This window comes from Hoplias malabaricus, chromosome 2 (assembly GCF_029633855.1).
Source record: "Hoplias malabaricus isolate fHopMal1 chromosome 2, fHopMal1.hap1, whole genome shotgun sequence".
Lineage (NCBI taxonomy): Eukaryota > Metazoa > Chordata > Actinopteri > Characiformes > Erythrinidae > Hoplias > Hoplias malabaricus.
Genome location: NC_089801.1, coordinates 28,627,444 through 28,645,120, shown reverse-complemented (window position 1 = coordinate 28,645,120; position 17,677 = coordinate 28,627,444). Strand labels below are relative to the sequence as shown.

General features: G+C 41.7%; 1 protein-coding gene across 1 annotated transcript in view; it reads right to left on the bottom strand.

Annotated features, from left to right (window-relative positions):
- The window catches only part of LOC136686159 (mediator of RNA polymerase II transcription subunit 13-like), a 140,946-nt gene that overhangs the window by 15,302 nt on the left and 107,967 nt on the right, over nt 1-17,677 (bottom strand). The window contains exons 6-20 of the mRNA XM_066659735.1: nt 16,064-16,258; nt 15,723-15,887; nt 11,514-11,661; nt 10,399-10,503; nt 7,928-8,593; nt 7,378-7,591; nt 6,982-7,060; nt 6,776-6,897; nt 5,427-5,529; nt 4,821-5,041; nt 4,257-4,426; nt 2,681-3,588; nt 1,880-2,059; nt 985-1,208; nt 536-731 (exon numbers count right to left, since the gene is read on the bottom strand). Of these exons, the coding sequence (XP_066515832.1) occupies nt 536-731; nt 985-1,208; nt 1,880-2,059; nt 2,681-3,588; nt 4,257-4,426; nt 4,821-5,041; nt 5,427-5,529; nt 6,776-6,897; nt 6,982-7,060; nt 7,378-7,591; nt 7,928-8,593; nt 10,399-10,503; nt 11,514-11,661; nt 15,723-15,887; nt 16,064-16,258 (3,696 nt within the window). The remainder of the gene's footprint in view (nt 1-535; nt 732-984; nt 1,209-1,879; nt 2,060-2,680; nt 3,589-4,256; nt 4,427-4,820; nt 5,042-5,426; nt 5,530-6,775; nt 6,898-6,981; nt 7,061-7,377; nt 7,592-7,927; nt 8,594-10,398; nt 10,504-11,513; nt 11,662-15,722; nt 15,888-16,063; nt 16,259-17,677) is intronic.

The window sequence follows — 17,677 nt, the reverse complement described above, 5'->3', positions numbered from 1 at the left end:
CATTTAAAGCTGCCATTTTTGAAAAGAGGACATTTTGCAAATCAAACAAAAACTGCTGAAATTCTCAGAACACAGGCTTTAACCTTTTGGAGTCTGAAAGCATTCTCAGAATTTTGTTTTGTTTTTAAATGCACTTGATCTGCATGTTTCATGTTAAAATTCTCAGCTCTCTCTGTATTAAACCATCGTTAAAAGAAAAAAAATCGCCCTAAAGCTGAGCAGTTTAAGGTTCATTTTAGAAATTCCCTTAATATCCCTTATGGAAAAAAAATTTTGCTTATAACTATCAGAGGCTTATAATTGTCAGTTTATAAGAGGCAGAAATGGAAACCAATTCCAATTATTCTAATTCTGAATTTTGGAGATGGGAAAAATTATGCCTGTAGATTACTTTTAAAATCTGAAAGGGATCTGTAATAAATTTCAGCTTTTTCCTGTTGCTGTAAATTTGACCTAATGGCTGTTCTGAAATTTTGGGTGGTCTCTAAATTTTGCACTGTACTGTATATGAAATGTATTTTTATCTGATAGCCACCTAGTTTGTGTTTGCAGGTTTGAGCATAGAGTTTCAGTTTGCTGAAATGGTCTTCTTGGTGTTGTCCAGCCCAAGGTGCAGCAAGCCACTCATCCACCACGTCCTCCTCCAGCTTCTCAGATTCCTCTGACCCCACTCTCACTATACCATCTCTGGACACTCGGGCCAGTGGACGGTGCTTCCCCAGCCGACAAGACTGGAGATAAAACGGGACGAGTTAGAAAGTGAAAATTGATAGAAAGCGCCCCCTTGTGGAGAAGTTCCCAAACATGAGTGAGTGAGGTGCTTCATATCTAAATATAATAGGATATTTAATCCCATTTAATATGTGAAAAATACAGTACAATACATTATGAATGTATAATGTATCTATAATGCATTCTGAGTTATTGTATACTGTGATTTCTAAAGTGTATTTACTTTATATAAACCAGTATAAACTGCAGTACCTCATAGACAGCACTGAGTTCCTGAAAGAAGGCCCTGGCCCCTTTGAGTAAGGGGTCATTATCAGGACAAAGGACCAAATATGCAATGTCCCGCTGACCGCCATATGGCTCCAGGAGTAGTTTCTCCCAGAAAGGCAGAGCGAGAGGGGAGAAGGCCAAGAAGTCACGGTCATAACCCACTAGCACCGTGGGGATGGGGAGGGGCTCAGGAGACTCCTCAGAACCTGGTGGTCAAAGAACAAATCAAGAAAATTTGGTGAGAAATATATTCATCCAGTCACTGCAGAGCTTCTATATCAGTGTTAAATTAGTAAACTTTGAGGGTGTAGAACATTGGATGATCCAATTGATTGAGATTCTGTGGTATTTAGATGATATTACTACAATCAATTTTTCATTTTTAGTATTGATAATTTAACATTGAGTGTTGGATGGTACTAATACAAATCCAATATTTTTGTTCCTTAAAAATACTTTTAGAATTGGGGGGGCTACATGCATTGTTTCTGCTTTGTCAGTCCTTTCTTTCTTAATTATGCAATAAAATAACTGTCCAAAAATACTTTTAAAGATTTATAATTCTAATATTTTTTTAGGATTTTCTGCCTAGTTTAGTTATTTCCTTATCAACCCCCAAACACGTGATAACCAGTGTTTCCCAAACTGGGGAGCACAGATCTGATCAAATGCCAGTTTAAAGTGCTTCAGTTACAGAAGATGAATAAGTAATCTATCATGTTCAATACTCATTTTTTGTCAATTTTTATAACAATGTGAGTACAGCACAACTGAATTAAAATTGTTGGGCATACAAACGACCTACTGTCAATCAAAGCACTTGTTAAATTGCTTAAAGAAAACAAGCAGGGGTAAGGAGAAAGTCACATGGTCTGACCGTAAGAGCCTCGTCCCGCCATTTTATGGAACTGCTGCCAGGTGAGTGGACCCTGAACATGTTGGATGTTTTCCCAGGTCCGTCCAGTACGCTTCTTCTGAATGGCATCTTGCAGGAAGGGCTGCAGGGACAGTAACATCCTGACCACATCCTGAGAGGACAGCACACTAATGTCCAACACTGTGGGAGCACAAAAACAAACACCTGTTCATTTGCCCATTCCAAAGTATTTCAATTTTACCATTTGAATTTTTTTGTTCTTGTTTCTTTGTTTCTTTGTTCACTAACCATATTTATTATTATAAATATACACCATATGGACAAAAATACTGGAAATCTACAGGAGCTTCTGTGACATCAAATCCTAAATCCATATGCATTGATATGGAGTTGGTTCCCCCTCTGTAGCTATAACAGCAAGTTTGGAACTTATTATACAGTTATTAAGATACTAGAATATTGTCGACATTTATACACTGTGTGCCTCATCAAGCTGTAATTTTATGAGGTCTAATATTTTGTAGCCGAGTTGCTGTGGTTCCTAAATACTTCCTAAAGACCCCTCTTTGATTTGATGCATATAGCCATATGATAATTAGTGAAGACATGTATGAGTTTAGTTTTAGATCACAAAAGCCACTCCAATTCATCCCACAAATACTGGATGGCTGTTCATCATTCCAGAGAATGCAGTTCCACTGCTCAGCAGCCCTGTGGATTTATACCCCTGTAACCCACACAAGCATTGACTCTTCCCAGTGATGTACTCTAAATCATTTGTCACCATGGCTCATCACTCACCATTCGTATGGGGCCAGGAGTGTAGGGCGGTGCTCCTCACCAAAGCTTGCTCTACTTTGCCCCCTGTCGCATTGTCAACATATTGCATCCCCTGCACCAGCACATTATAGCACTCCACACATGCGTCGCTGCTGTCTGCCCACAGCCGGTCAGCAGCCCAGCTCTGCAAGAGTGCCCCCTGTCGGCTGCGACAAGAGCAAGTGGCTGGTTTGTGAAGTGAAGCCAGTGAGGAGATGGGCTGAGAACATTGTTCCTGAATCAGGCCTAAAACGGCCATGGGTGGCTCCTGAACCCCTCGCCTTGCTCCAGCAGACGGCTCCCTCCGGCACAGAGCCAGCCTCCTTTCGGCAGCGCGTCCAGCCTCTGAGCCTTGCCCAAAGATGTCTAGCTCGTCCTCAAGGAAAAGGCCGGCACCATGCGCTAGTCTGCGGTTAGCTATGGCACTGAAGCCACACATACAACGGTACTGGTCTTCCCGTGTGGAGTCTGGGATGTAGACGCCCACGTCTGCACCCTTCACATTAGTATTGCAGGCACAGATGCAGCAGCTGTCAAAGTTGCGGTCCTTAAAGACGTCCAGGACGGAGTCAGATAATAGCAGAATGGCGTAAAGGCTGTGCGCCTCTGGCAAAGCTGGCCCGCAGGCCACCGGCTCCACTGAGCTTAGTGGAAGGCTAGCCGAGGGTGTGGAGACAGGAGAGCTTAGCTCCGTTCCATCCTGCTTGACTGACCCCTGCCCACTTGCTGTGCCTACACCACGAGGAGTGCGGGGTGTCCGCGGTGTGGGGACAGAGAAGCGGGGTTCGGCCGGAGAAGGGAGGACTCCACCCACGGTGCCCACAGAGGCGGTGCCAGTGCTCATCTGGCTGTAGTCCTGGTCTTGCAGGTTGGTGATGCTCGGGACATTGCTGTAGGAGAAGGAAAAAAGAGAAACATTAGCTTTTCCAGGGATATATCACTTTATGAAACAGCCATTGTTACTGACACCCAGTTACCTAGATGTATTAGAGCTTCCATACTAAACCTATTTTAAGCAAAGCTACCCCTTATGGTGGGTCTTCGTCTACAAAGTATAAACTGATTCAATCAGGAACAACACAACAATTTGATTCTTCATCTGAGGTGACAAACTTTAGGGGGAAAAAAAAAAAATACTTTCATAAAACAATTAGCTATTTTTATTGGTCCTAGGATATAGAGAAGACAAACTGAACTCCTAAAGGAGTGCAGTGCAATACAGCTTAATTTCTTTGTTCAGATTCACCAACTTAATTACCAAATTTACAACCCAATAAGCCGATTTACTAGGTGTGTTAGAGATATAAAATCACCAATCTGTGTGGCCACATTAGCTCAGAGTTAAGTAACCCATCATCAAGGTACTCTACACTTTCCATTGCAGGGATATCCCCTATCTCCACTACTTTAGCCATTTCTTAAATTGTCACAGGCTTGTTTATACATCTGATTAGGTTACAAGAACGTTTTGTCACAGAAAGAATGCCTTAGATGCGCTCAGATTAACACATGCACTTAAAGCCTCAAATCTAAAAAACCAAGAATCATCTGCACTTACACATATCCATCTCTTATGAACGGGGCCTGGGAGGGAAGGCAATAGTGCTCCATCTTGGGCAGCAGGGCCCAGGAGGGTCTGTAGTAGCACTGCTCGGGAATCTTCAGAGGTGGCAGGCACTGGCTGGGCAGGGTCCGCAGAGGGGCAAACATGGAACAGCCCAACTGTGGCTGAAAGAACGGGACACGGTACACAAATGAGACGTCCTGCATAGGAGGGGAAACCTGTATACAGTATGGGCCCTATACTAACAGTACAACTAATACTAAGAGTATTATGGTACTTTTGAGTGATGTCATTGGAGATCCACATTTGATTCCCTAAAGAACTGTTCGATGAATGGCTGGTTAAGGAAATACTCCATAGCAACTGAACATCAGCTACAGAAGTAGCTAATACACTTAATTTTAAGAAGTAACAAGCACCATCCATTAGAATGTAGAACTCATTCATGTTGTTATCTAAAACACTGGAGAATACTACACTGCATAAAGTACACAAATGAGTGCTTTCAAAATTAGGCTGCTGTTAAAATCAGTTTGTTCTTTAATTTTCATCACATACCCGTGTATCATCTGCTTTGGGGCTGGTCATGCCATCCTCCACCTCCATCTTAAGGTCACTGAGCTGGCTGTTGGCGTGGGGGTTGAGAGGATGGTCAAAGCTGGCTGAGGGGGCGGGGGGCTCTTGGCTGGGCGTGTCACGGTATGTCATGTTTGGGGAAAATGCATGGGGCTGCTCCAAAGAAGGTGGAGTGGGAAACATTCGCTGGAGCTCTGCTACTGCTGAGAGCGGGGAGAGAGAGAGAGAGAGAGAGAGAGAGAGAGAGAGAGAGAGAGAGAGAGGGACAGAGACAGAAAATGGGGTGGGGCAAGAGACAAAAATAAAGAGAAAATATGTTACGGTTTACTGCTCTCAATTTAGTGCTGTTGACTTTAGAACTGGAGTTTGGTTTCAAACAAATTAATGTCCTGTATTTGTCTCTGTCCCCCCTCGTCTCAGAGGAAGCATGAGCCAGCCTTCAGCCTCCGAACTTGATAATGTTGTGAGATGAAGTAGAAAATTAAGTTAGAACGATAGAACAATCTCAGTCTTAGTATGGTCATGTCACTTACGTTCTGAGCTACAACACTAGTTTCTACATGATTAACTACAGGCAGACTGACTTACTTGAGGGATATGGCACTGCTACTCTTCCATCAATCCCAATAGGACGCTCTTCTGCTCCCGGGACCACAGTCTTTGCTGACTGCTGATGATTAGGAAAAGGGGTCTAGACAATATGTGAAAAGGAAAAGTTCAGGGATATTCAAGCAATAGGCAAATTCACATTTATCAGATTTATTGGCTCTGATTGTGACAACACTACTAGCATCCCTCCATTGGACATCAATTAGCTTTTAACACATCTAATTCAAGATACCGTTAATTAGAAAGAAACATTTCTGTATAAAATGCAATCCCACTGATTTATCAAAAAAAAAAAAAAAAACGTGACAAAAGGATATTGTCATAATGTAAACAAAGTCAAAGTTTAGGGCGGTTGGTTTTTTAGTAAATACTATTAACACACAGCTCTACCTACAGAAAAACTACATGAACAATTAAGCTTCTCTATTGCTATTCCATAGTCAGTTACTGGCAGCATTAACATTTTACAACTCTTATATTAACTCAGTCCTTTCCAAACTTGTTCTGCGTTGCAGACTTTAGTGGATAAAGATATTTTCCAGTCCCCCACTCACATACCCATCTTTTGCTTCCACTGACCATTGGGATTTATTTTTAACGTTGTAATTCCAACAAAACTTCAACTTCTTATGAAAAAAAAATATGAAGTGACAAACACCTTTATATTCATATGTAGTGTTGCCAATCCTAGCAGGTTTTTGTAAGTACAAGGAAATGTATTGTTAATATTATTTTAATTTGATTATTTAGTGTTTCACATTCTTACATTGACTTTTACATTCCTTACAAAAAGCTAGAAATACCAAATATAAATCAAAATGACAACAAAATGAAAAAAGATAGGAAAAAAACAAAAATAGTCCTAATTTTAAAGCAGAGTTAATGTCATGTTTGGAGCAATGCTATTGGACCATTCTTCATGAAACACAGACTATACAGAGTCTATACAGAGTACTCTATGTAAAGAGTATGATCTTGACTATTGAAATCTGATGTTTTATTCTGAAATCAACAATGATCTTAATTAATTGTAATTATATAATTATAGTTAACATGATTAACCCTTGACTAAGGGTTATAATTAATATCCTGGCTTAGTTATTTGCTTAGGTTTTGGCAAAAAATATAGCTTGGTTATTTATAACTCAATATATTAGAATTTTTACATTTGAAATATGATAAATTGCTGTTTTATGTTAAATTACATTTTTTTAATGTATAATATAATAAATAAGCATCTTGGCTATGTGTAATATAATACATATGCAGTCCATTTATCAGTAAATCAGTTAAATCTTGGGAAAAATGGACTCTAAGAAGTTACTCACCCCCAGGTCCTCTTCCTCCTCACAAAAGATATGTTCCAGGTCAGAGATGAGCACTATCAAGTCCTTCTCTCTTGTCAGAGGAGGATTGGCCTTGGCTCCAGAGTCATCCTGAGCCAGTTCCTCTGGAAAAACATGGAAATATTCAGTGAGAATGGCTCTAACTCTTGATTTCTCTTTAAAGGTGTGTGTGCAGGCTGCAGACTCACCAGATTTAGGAGCGGAGCTAAAAATGGACATGGCATCTTTTCCTTCAGGCACTGCATTGTTGCTATTCATCTCCTCTCCCTGAAACACACACAAACACACATTACAAACTGACACAAACACATTACAAATTCTCACAGAAATTGTGCAACATCTAGACTACAGCCTTCCTAAAAGGGTAGCGTCTGGTACAAGGCCCAGCAGAGCACCAAAACTGGCTACTCAGATAAACAGTATTTAAAGATGTCATCTTACTCTGATGGGGGCAGTTCTGGTGGTGTGCAGGGTTTTGTAGGGTTATTAGGAGCACATTTTTCTAAATTACAATTAAATGCAATTGTATGTTTGCATACGACTGTACAATGTCCAGTCACTTAACTGCACTGATGTTTGCCTACCTTCGATTTCCGGTTGGGGTCCCGGCCGGGGCCCTTCAGTCTCTTGGTCGTAGGGAAGCTGTATTCGATGTCCCCCTCCTTGAAGTCATAAGGGTCGTCCCCAGGGTCCGTGAGCCCCTCGACTCCAGGCTGCTGCAGGAAGCCAAGGGTGCTTATGTGCTCCCTCAGCCGCTCCTCAGAGATCTTAAACCGTCTGTATGTCTGTGTGTAAAGCCTGGAAAAAACACAAAGGCCATTTAATAGCATCGGTAAGTATCCTGTTTCACCATAGCACACTAAGAGTGTGTGTAAAGCATTGAACAAAAAAAAATGAACAATTATAAAAGTAATAATAAATCAATAAAGCTGGTGTCAGGTAAAATGACTGATAACAATGATAACAACAGTCTGTAATTGTACAACTACAAAGTGCTCGTGTAAGGTCAGTGGAGCTGATGTAATGGACAGTGAGTGTAGATACAAGGTGTTCCCAGTCCAGTGGTCGTTCAGTGTATATATGTTAATAATAAGTTAATAATATCACATAGCCATAGTATGTGTGAACACATACCTCTTCAGTGGCGTTCCTTCACTTGTGTCTGCTTTGTTCTCCACTGTATCGTAGGTGAGTTCTGGAGGCTTGAATTCAGCCTTGTCCACTCTAGGATTCCTGTAGCTCTTCCACCAGCCCCCACCTGCATCCCGGGGCAGCAGAGATACTGCGTAGAGGGCCGTCTCACTCATCTCTGGAGGAGGAGGCACCGGGGCACCCTCCAGGCAGTGGGGCAAACCTACTGGGGCCTCCATTGCCTCAGGGTCTTGAACCCTGGGATGCGGACTTAACGTAGGGGGTAGTGGGGAGACCGGGGAATGAAGGAGGGACTCTGGGCCTTTCCGGATGGCTGACAGAGGTTTGGGGTACTTGCAGCCGGGCAGGGTGTCTAGCGGAGCGTCCAGAGGCACGAGAGCCAGCTGAGAGTTGGCCCCAGAGTCCTGCTCTGGACACTGCTGTTGCTGGTCAACAGAAAGCCGGTGGTGGAAGGGGGTTATGGCCGCCCGTTTCGGAGCCTTGTCCGATTTGTCCGGTTTTTCAGTTGCTTTGTATTTGGGCACGGAGGGCGGGGCCAAGGAAGAGGGGGCAGAGGATGTGGGGCAGGAGGAGGGATTGGCATTGGACTGACTGCTGGCACACAAGCTACTCGCCTGCTGCTGCTGCTGCTTTGCCTGCTGCCTCAACCTTCAAGGACGAAATAAAACAGAGTCGTCTCACCATGAGGCCAAAACACAGAGTAGAGTCAGTGTAGAGGTCAAGAGACTACTGCACTACGCTCATAAAAACCTTACCCCTAAAAACAAAACTTTAATGTGAAAAACTGATGAATTACCTGATATTTATGATTTGAAAACTGAAAATCGCAAGTTAATATCCAAAAGTAAAATCCTTCAACTATTTGTTGTTGTCAGGGCAACGAGAGTGGCTGGCGGAATGGTGAAAAAGAAAGTGACACATTTTGTTAAGCGTCTAGGAGTCACCCCCTCTTGCACACCCATGCCCCTCGTTTGCGTGTGCAAATTCTTTTATTGTCCTCAACAAGGATGCTCACTTGGGCCCCCTGTGTGCACTTTATGTGCTCCCTACCATAAGTCTGCAGCTGACAACACATTCGTGATGGGAATTACCTATGATCCCTTGTGGGCCTGTGACGTTCCTATGTAAAAGTCTGATCAGTAAATGGTGCTCTGTGTAATGGAGGTCACAGACTCGTTTAATAAACGTATTGGGCAACTTGCTCTCTGCTGTTGTGGCTTTAATAATATTTTGTGTAAAGTTTTACAGACACACTGTGACCCCTTAAACATTGGACCCTTGCGCCCTTTTTGCTCACTTTCGAAAACATCATCAAATTGCCCATTTCCCACGTCCAGGAAGGCCTTAGGGCCTAGGGCAAGAATTGGGGCAGGGGGTTACTCGTATCAACTGTTGGCCAATGATTCATAGAGTCGAATCTCTTGGAGTCGTCTCAGTCTGTTAAATACTGTAAATGTAAAATGTATGTGAAATATGGCATATGTTTTTGATAATAGCATGTGCTTCCATAATGTGATTTTAAATGTAACAGAATTGTTAAAGCTTTGTTTATGAAATTTATACATAAACCTAATACATATTACCTCCAAAACAGTAAAACTCTTTAAAAATACAGGCTGTTTTTTATTTATTGGACTAAAACAAGACCAACATGTTTTTAGTTGTCAGCAACTACACCAAAACCAACAATAATTAAATGTTTAAATTGAGACTATAACTAATACACATTTTAGTCAAAAGACTAAGACTTATTCAATATCTGATGCCACCATTAAAACTCAGCCTGTAGATACAGAACGCAAACCATATCAAATAGTTCACTCTACACTGATCAGATTTATATTAAAATGACCTCCTTGTTTCTACACTCACTGTCCATTTTATCATCACTACTGACCATATACGTGCACTTTGTACTTCTACAATTACAAACTGCAGTCCATCTGTTGCTCTGCATTCGTTAGCCCCATTTTCACCCTGTTTTTCAGTGGTCAGGAACCAGTACAGAACAATTATTATTTGTGTGGTGTGTAATTCTCAGCACTGTAGTGACAAAGATGGTGATGTGAGGGCTGCAGTGCGGCTGCAGTCTGCTAGAGTCTGTAATTATAGAACTACAAAGCACACCTATATGGTAAGGGCTGCTCATAAAATGGACAGTGAGTGTTGAAACAAGGAGGTCATTTTGATGTTATGGTTGATCAGTGTATAGTGAATCCAGCAAGTCTAGCACCTATTTCTGAAACATGCATTCAATTGTGCACATACATCTCGGAAAATACCCATAAAAAAACTTGATAATAGAAGGGGAAGCTCTGGAGCAGCTGAACAACGATGTAGAGTCACCATGCACAATGCCAACCTTTGGCTTGAGGGGTATAAGCTGAGCTGATGAGCATAAATAAAGTAGATTCCACTGTATGGTGCAGCAGTGTGTGAGTAAGGCGGCCCACCTAGAGCAGCTGCAGGGGGCTCTCTCTCCGGGTTCAGTGAAATCCCACACGGCCAGCCCATTGGACACCTCCTTCTTGGGCGTCATGCTGTTTGACAGATTGCATCTGCGTGGGCAAAAGGGAGAAGCGCTAATGACTTGTTATTCTGTGATTTTTGCAAGAGGCTTTTTCAAAAGGCTGAAAGCTTTTCATTCATGTTTCAATCAGACAGCGACTAATTAAAAGATTATTGAAGGAAAAACTGACAGAAATGAGAAATGCATGCATTTTATGGACATGTGATGTCAGAGCTTATTTTCGTCTGGTATATATACCACTTTTAGATCCAGACAGAACAAAAAATCAGTGCTTTTCAGAATAATTTGGAAAAGAAAAGTATCAAATCCTTATTTAGGCAAACATCAAGGATGGCACTTAAATGTACATGAATCCATTTGAGTCCCTGAGTGACCCATGATAGTAACAGGTGACCTGTCCAGGGTGTGTTCCTGCTTGCCCCAATGATTCTGTGTAGGCTCTGGACCCACTGTTAGTGCTTTTCCACAAATAGAACTCTGGTTCTTGAACTGGTTTCTTTCCGGATTCTTGAAACCTTGACACTCTGCTGAGAACTGGCCCGCGTTTTCACAAGCATAGGTAGGAACCAAGAATACGATATCAGCAGGAGGCATTGTGGGGTTGCTCTGTTTCGGAGTCACTGAGTCTAATTTCAGTGCCAGAGTCAGATATAAACAGACAGAGCCATGACAGTACCATGGTTTATTGGTTGTTTCTGGGTTCAAATCAGAGTGGGATATGATACACGTGTCAATTTTGCCAAGTTCTGAGCCATGCTGCTGAGCTTGAGAACGAATAAATGGCCTGTTTCTGTTCTATTTCATATTATTTATTTACACATAACACATTGTAAATGGCCGCAACCAACTTCATTGCTTTATTTGAGGCTCTGTGCTCTTTCTAGAGCGTCCTTAGTTTGACACGATTTATGTCGGTGGAACCAATTTGGGAACGGGTGGATGAATTTGAAACAGTCCATAAAATCATGTGTTCCCAAACCTTTGACACACACACCATCTGACAAAGTCAACAAAAACCTCTGGATGAGGAGGACATACTTGCGCTGTAATTGGTTGATGTAGCATTCCTTCCAGGCCTGATGGACCATCTGGTTGGTTAGCTTCTTGTCTGAGTGTTTCGGGCTGTAGACTGGGCCACTCTCTTGACTGGTGACACTGGAGACTGCCGTCTGAAAGCCACTGTCACCTAGAAATGTACAAAAACACAGCATTATGTCTGGTGCAGATGACTAAACCTGTTTATTTGGTTGCAGACTGTACAAAGGACCTGCAAGGACGTTTGCCCATGAGAAAGCATACTAAGCTTCAGAAGAGAAATGAGCCAGTTTCTATCAGATGTCCTTAGGTCTGCTACAGTTAATACATTATCCACTTCTAATATAATACATGGATATTTTCTCAATAATTTTGAGCTCAATATGGGCCATTGTGTTTACTGGCATGTTTGTTAACAATAACAATATTTTAGTCACCCAGGCTCTTCTCTTCCCTGGTTTTCTCTGTACTCTCTATACCAGGGCTGTTATTTTTCGATTTTACATTATTTCACGTGCTTCTCATTAAAAATATAAATAAATATATAAAATAAAAATAATAAATAAATGACAACATAAGTAGCTGCTTTGTGTGATAAGAGTGAATTAAAGAATAAAGAATTAAAATGTTTGCTTCCTAATTGTCCTAAAATTTTTAGATCCACCATATGACTACTGCTTGCTTTGGCATGAAATAAATAAAAATAAGGAGGCATGTCAGGACACCCTTCAAAAAGCTCCAGAGTGCCCTCTAAGGCACTTCATCTTGAGAACAGAATCAGCCGTATCTTAATTTGAGATTCATTCACAGACCCTTAATTAAATGCTAATGACAAACGGATGACACGAGAGATGATAATGGGGATGAGGGAGAGCGTGAGGATTTGCTATCTTACACTATTTAAGCACATCATCTTAAACCTCACCCCACACAGGGAGACATGGGATAGATGCTTATCAGAAAAGCAGCAGGGAAAAGTCAGATTTGAAGGGTTGCATTTATGGAAATTGGAAGGAATGCACTGATCCCATTTTTCGTCTCTGCGATACAAATTCTGATAGCAGAACTCTGGGATTGAAATAAAAACTGATTTGTCATGTTGGATCAATTTACAATTGTTTTTTTACAGCTGTTTGAATGCACTGTGTTGAATTTGTGTTATATTACTTTTGTCCGTGTTATAAGCTTGAGCTAAAACCTTTATTGAACATTCATTCATTCATTCATTTATCTGTAACCGCTTATCCAGTTCAGGGTCGCGGTGGGTCCAAAGCCTACCTGTAATCACTGGGCGCAAGGTGGGAATGCACACTGGAGGGGGCGCCAGTCCTTCACAGGGCAACACACACACATTCACTCACACCTACGGACACTTTTGAGTCACCAATCCACCTGCAATGTGTGTTTTTGGACTGTGGGAGGAAACCGGAGCACCTGGAGGAAACCCACGCAGACACTGGGAGAACACACCAACTCCTCACAGACAGTCACCCGGAGCGGGAATCGAACCCACAACCTCCAGGCCCCTGGAGCTGTGTGACTGCGACACTACCTGCTGCACCACCGTGCCGTCCCTTCATTGAACAGGGAAAATATATTCTTGGGGTGGCACGGTTGCGCAACAGGTAATGTTGCTCTCACACAACTCCAGGGTGTTGTGGTTGCAGGTTCAAGCCCGGCTCCTGGTGAGGAGCTTGGCGGGTTCCCCCTGTGTCTGCGTAGGTTTCCTCCGGGTGCTCCAGTTTCTTCCCATGGCCCAAAAACATACATTGGTAGGTGGATTGGTGATTCAAAAGTGTCCATAGTTGTGAGTGAATGTGTGAGTGTGTTTGTGTTGCCCTGGGATGGACTGGTGCCCCCTCCAGGGGGTAGACTCCTGACCCACCGTTGACCCTCAACTGGATAAGCGGCTACAGGTAATGAAATTAAAATAGCCTTTTTTATTGCAAGTTATTTTGGACATAATCTATTGTTCCATTCATTAATGAATCTTGACACAATATTAAGGGCAGCTGGTATTTTTTATAATATGTCAAAATATGACAAACAATAGGCATGGAAATATGAAATAAGTTCCAAAGAGTGTAATCACTTGGAGAATTTGTGTTATTTTGTATATAATAACAGACACAGTACAGATCTGAGATTGAAGATGAAGCCAGTTACTAATCTTTTTAAACATATGCTGATTCAACATCACTAAACAACTCACAAAAAAGTTGGATGGTGAATATTAACTGCCCAAATCTGTTATGTCACTTAACAGACATACATATTGGCTAACATTATGCTAAGTACTGGGGTTAGAAAGGTGATCCTACCCACCCAAAGAGAGTGAGGCCATCTACTCTTATGCTGTGTTTGAACTTGGATGTCGGAATTTCCACGTTACATGTAGGACATTTTAACTGGAATGCTCCCACAAGTCGGATTTCCTACTAGAGTTCAGAATCCAAGATGGCTGGTCTGCATATTGCTGTGTTCCATTTATCTTGTAAGTAGGATCCCAGAGCCGGGAATGAAGTCGCACATGAGTTGACAGTGTTCCAGTTAAACATTCAGATTCAGAAACCCCTGTGCCCCAGGTTAGCCTTGTTAGCTTGTTCCCGTTTAGCATTGTTCGCAATAAAGCTTGATAACAGCACATTATGCAATATGTTACATATTTAAATCCCACAGAAATACGTCCACATAGAGTGGTTGGAACGTACTGTGTTTACCACTAATTTCATGAGACACAAATAGATAGAAGTACTAATAAACTTTATGATACTGTTGCTTTTACACACTGTCGATATGTGGGCAGCCATCTTAGATTCTGAACTTAAGCTAGTGAGGCTCCTCCAACTTTCCAAGTAGGGAATCCCACTTCTGGGGTTTTTCGAGCTAAAATGTCCTACTTGGAACCTTTGATATCCAAGTTGCAAATTATCCACAGTGTGTAAACAGTAGCAGTAGTTTCATACAGTATATCAGTATTTCTGTCTTCAATTAAGTTAGTCGTATGCAGTAATGTCCAACTGCTGTATGTGGACATGTTTCTATGGTGTTTGTATGTGTAAAATGTAACAAAATGCATGGTTATCATTAACACATCTAAAAAAATCATCAGAAATATTTTATATTAGGGTAATATCATCCCCAATGCTGATCCAGTATTGGACTGGCATCTCACTAAATACTAGCATATATGTGGCCTCATTGGTATGAGATAGGACAGACAGCGCAGGGTTAATAATCTTGTCTAGATAGTAATGTAGGCTCATGGGTCGTTAGCAGAGCCATTAAGAGGAAATGCACCGTAAGCGTGATTACACTCAGACTGTAGAGGTGCTTGGTAATGAGGTTGGGATAAGAGGAAATGAGGTTGTTGAGGGGGGATCTGTGGGGGAATGTAAAGAGCTGATCAGTGTATTCAGTTCTAATGATTAGTCTGTCTTAATGGAGAAAGCTTAAGCATACACAGGAACTCCAGGATATGATCCTTCACTGCTCTGTAATAGACGACAATATCTTCTTGAGCCTTACAGGAGATTTACCTTGGAAAAACACAAGATGCTCAAGCTTGATAGTTTTTCTGCCTAATTAACCCTTACGATAACCTTACCTAACATAATATCACCTATATATTCAGAGCCAATAAGAAACCCAGTTGCAGAAAAAATCCTTCTGTGTCTGGCAGCCTTAAGTCTTAAGTAAAAGACCAATTTTCTCAAAAATATTCATTTAACTTCCGAAAATAGTGAATTATGTACATAAAATAAAAGCTCTTGAACGATATGGTCGTGTTCCACTGACCACACAGGAGCACATTGTAGTTTAATAATTTGCAGCCTGTAGCTATTGCTGTGTATACTTTATTTCCCCCCTTTCACCCTTTTCTTCAAAAGTAAGGACTACCACACAGAGCAGGTATGATTTTGATGGTGCCTCACTCTCCGCGCCCGCAGTAACACTGACATGGTGGTGATGTGTTAATGTGTGCTGTGCTGATACAAGTGGATCAGATGCTGTGAAAAGTGGGAAAGGGGGAAAGCTAAGTATACAGAGCAAGAAATTGACTATAGTCTGTATTTATAAAACTTCAAAGTGCTCCAGTATAGACAGTGTTCAGAATTCAGAATGGACACAGAAACAAGGAGGTTGTGTGTGTGTGTGTGTGTGTGTGTGTGTGTGTGTGTGTGTGTGTGTGCGCGCGCATGTGAGTTTTACCTGAGCAGGGTTGTTCTGGCGAGGTGGGGGGAGTGAGGGGAATGCTGCAGTTGGACGAGTCTCTGGTGCTGCTCTGAGAACCCTGAGCAGGAGGTGGCTGCTCCACAGGCAGATCGGCCTGAGCTATGAGCACAAAAGCTGCTGGGTAAATCATCTTCACTCCACCTACAGACGAGCCAGAGAGAATTCATTTCTATCGAATTGTGACACACACATTAAATCCTGAAGTTGCAGACAGATCTTAAAACCACACCATGGATGTGCATGTCCTTGAAAATGATTTGAAGCTTATAAATGAATCAATCTGTCTGCTATCTGAGGTTTGGCTCCTAGGTGCTCACCAACGATGACTTCCAGGGCGACGTGGCTGTGGGGGTCATAGGTGGGGTCTCCTACATCCTGCTCACCCTCACTGCGCTTCAGTACCATGGGGTAAAAGTGGCTCCACTCCTCCATCAGCTTCCGCACAGCTGGGTCACTCATCTTAAAAGTCTGTCCTGTTAGAGTGCCCCCCAGCCCGTAGGGACTCAGGATCACTGAGGAACACAGATAACAATGCTGCATGTTAAAATGCTTGGCAGATATTTTTTGACAGATTGTAAACATTTGAATTTGACTGGGAAAAAATCCACCAAAATGGGGCTTTAAACAAAGGCACAGCCTTGTGGAACAATGCACTAAACATTTGCTTGATATTCCACTCATGTTTACATCTGCTTTATGCAAAACATATTCATTAAATATTTATAATTTATCATCTTTCGTGTATTATCCAAATACCTACAAGGATTGCTGTGTAAAATGCATCAGTGATTCATCTTTAACTCAGGTGTATACACACAGCACTTCACACACAAAGGCCCCGTTCCATTTCCTGTCCCATTATGGTGTCATGACACACTTGAAGTGTCAACAACAACTGGTGTTCAAGGTGCTGTTCAATTCTCCATTCACCCTGCTCTTCAATGGTCAGGCCCCACATAGAACCACCACAGCACATGCATGATTTGTCTGCCTTTATTATATCTCTTGTTTGGCTTAAAGTTTAATAGTGTAGGTCTCTGTCTGAAAGTGTAAGTGATCAGTGAAAGTGGAATCCCAAATGTCTTCTTATACACCCTGCGTAGGGCACAGTTGGTCATAAAATAACAGCTTGTGGACTCACATAATGTGTTGTATGTCGACAGCAACGCTTAGTGAGTTATAAGTTTTAAGGTTCAGGTTTCCCTGTCCAATTAGCGTTTAATTACAGTCTGTATTATTAGTTTTGCTATATGTGATATGCAATATGTAGGGAGTAGGGCACTACATTGGGACACAGCTCAAACGCCTCTACTGACTCACACAGACGAACAGAGCTCTGTTTACAAACGGGTCAGGAATCAATATTTATATTTCTTTCATATTAACATCTAAATGAGGACTACAAGTGTTCACAGAAACAAAACAATTTAAATATCACAGTTTTTATTTGAGTTGTGTGTTTGTGTTTTGAGTAAGTCGCCAATATGGCGGCTAATCTCTATAACATACAGCTCTCTAAATGTTTGAAAGATAAATCAATCCTGCCCAACTGAAAAAGTTACATAATGCAGTTTATACAGTGCTGAGCCGGGATTAGCAATGACAATGGCTGCATTCTCCTTATTGTGTAGCATCACAATGGTTTTGAAGCTGTAACTTTAAAGTACAAATACTACCAAGCATTGCTTTAAAGGAACAGGTACTGAAAATATTCTTTCTGAACAGGGCTGTTCAGATCGGTGAGAATGGTGCTGTGTTGTTTGATCCTTGTGGTATTTTGATAAAAGCATGTCATAGATGTTTTAACTCTGCGTTAACATGTGAAAAACGGGTAGAATAAATTCCTTTTAAATGTACTGTCAAATAACGTCTGTCAAAGGGGACCTTCCAAATAACCATACTCCACTGCAGATGCACATTTTTAGGTTTCA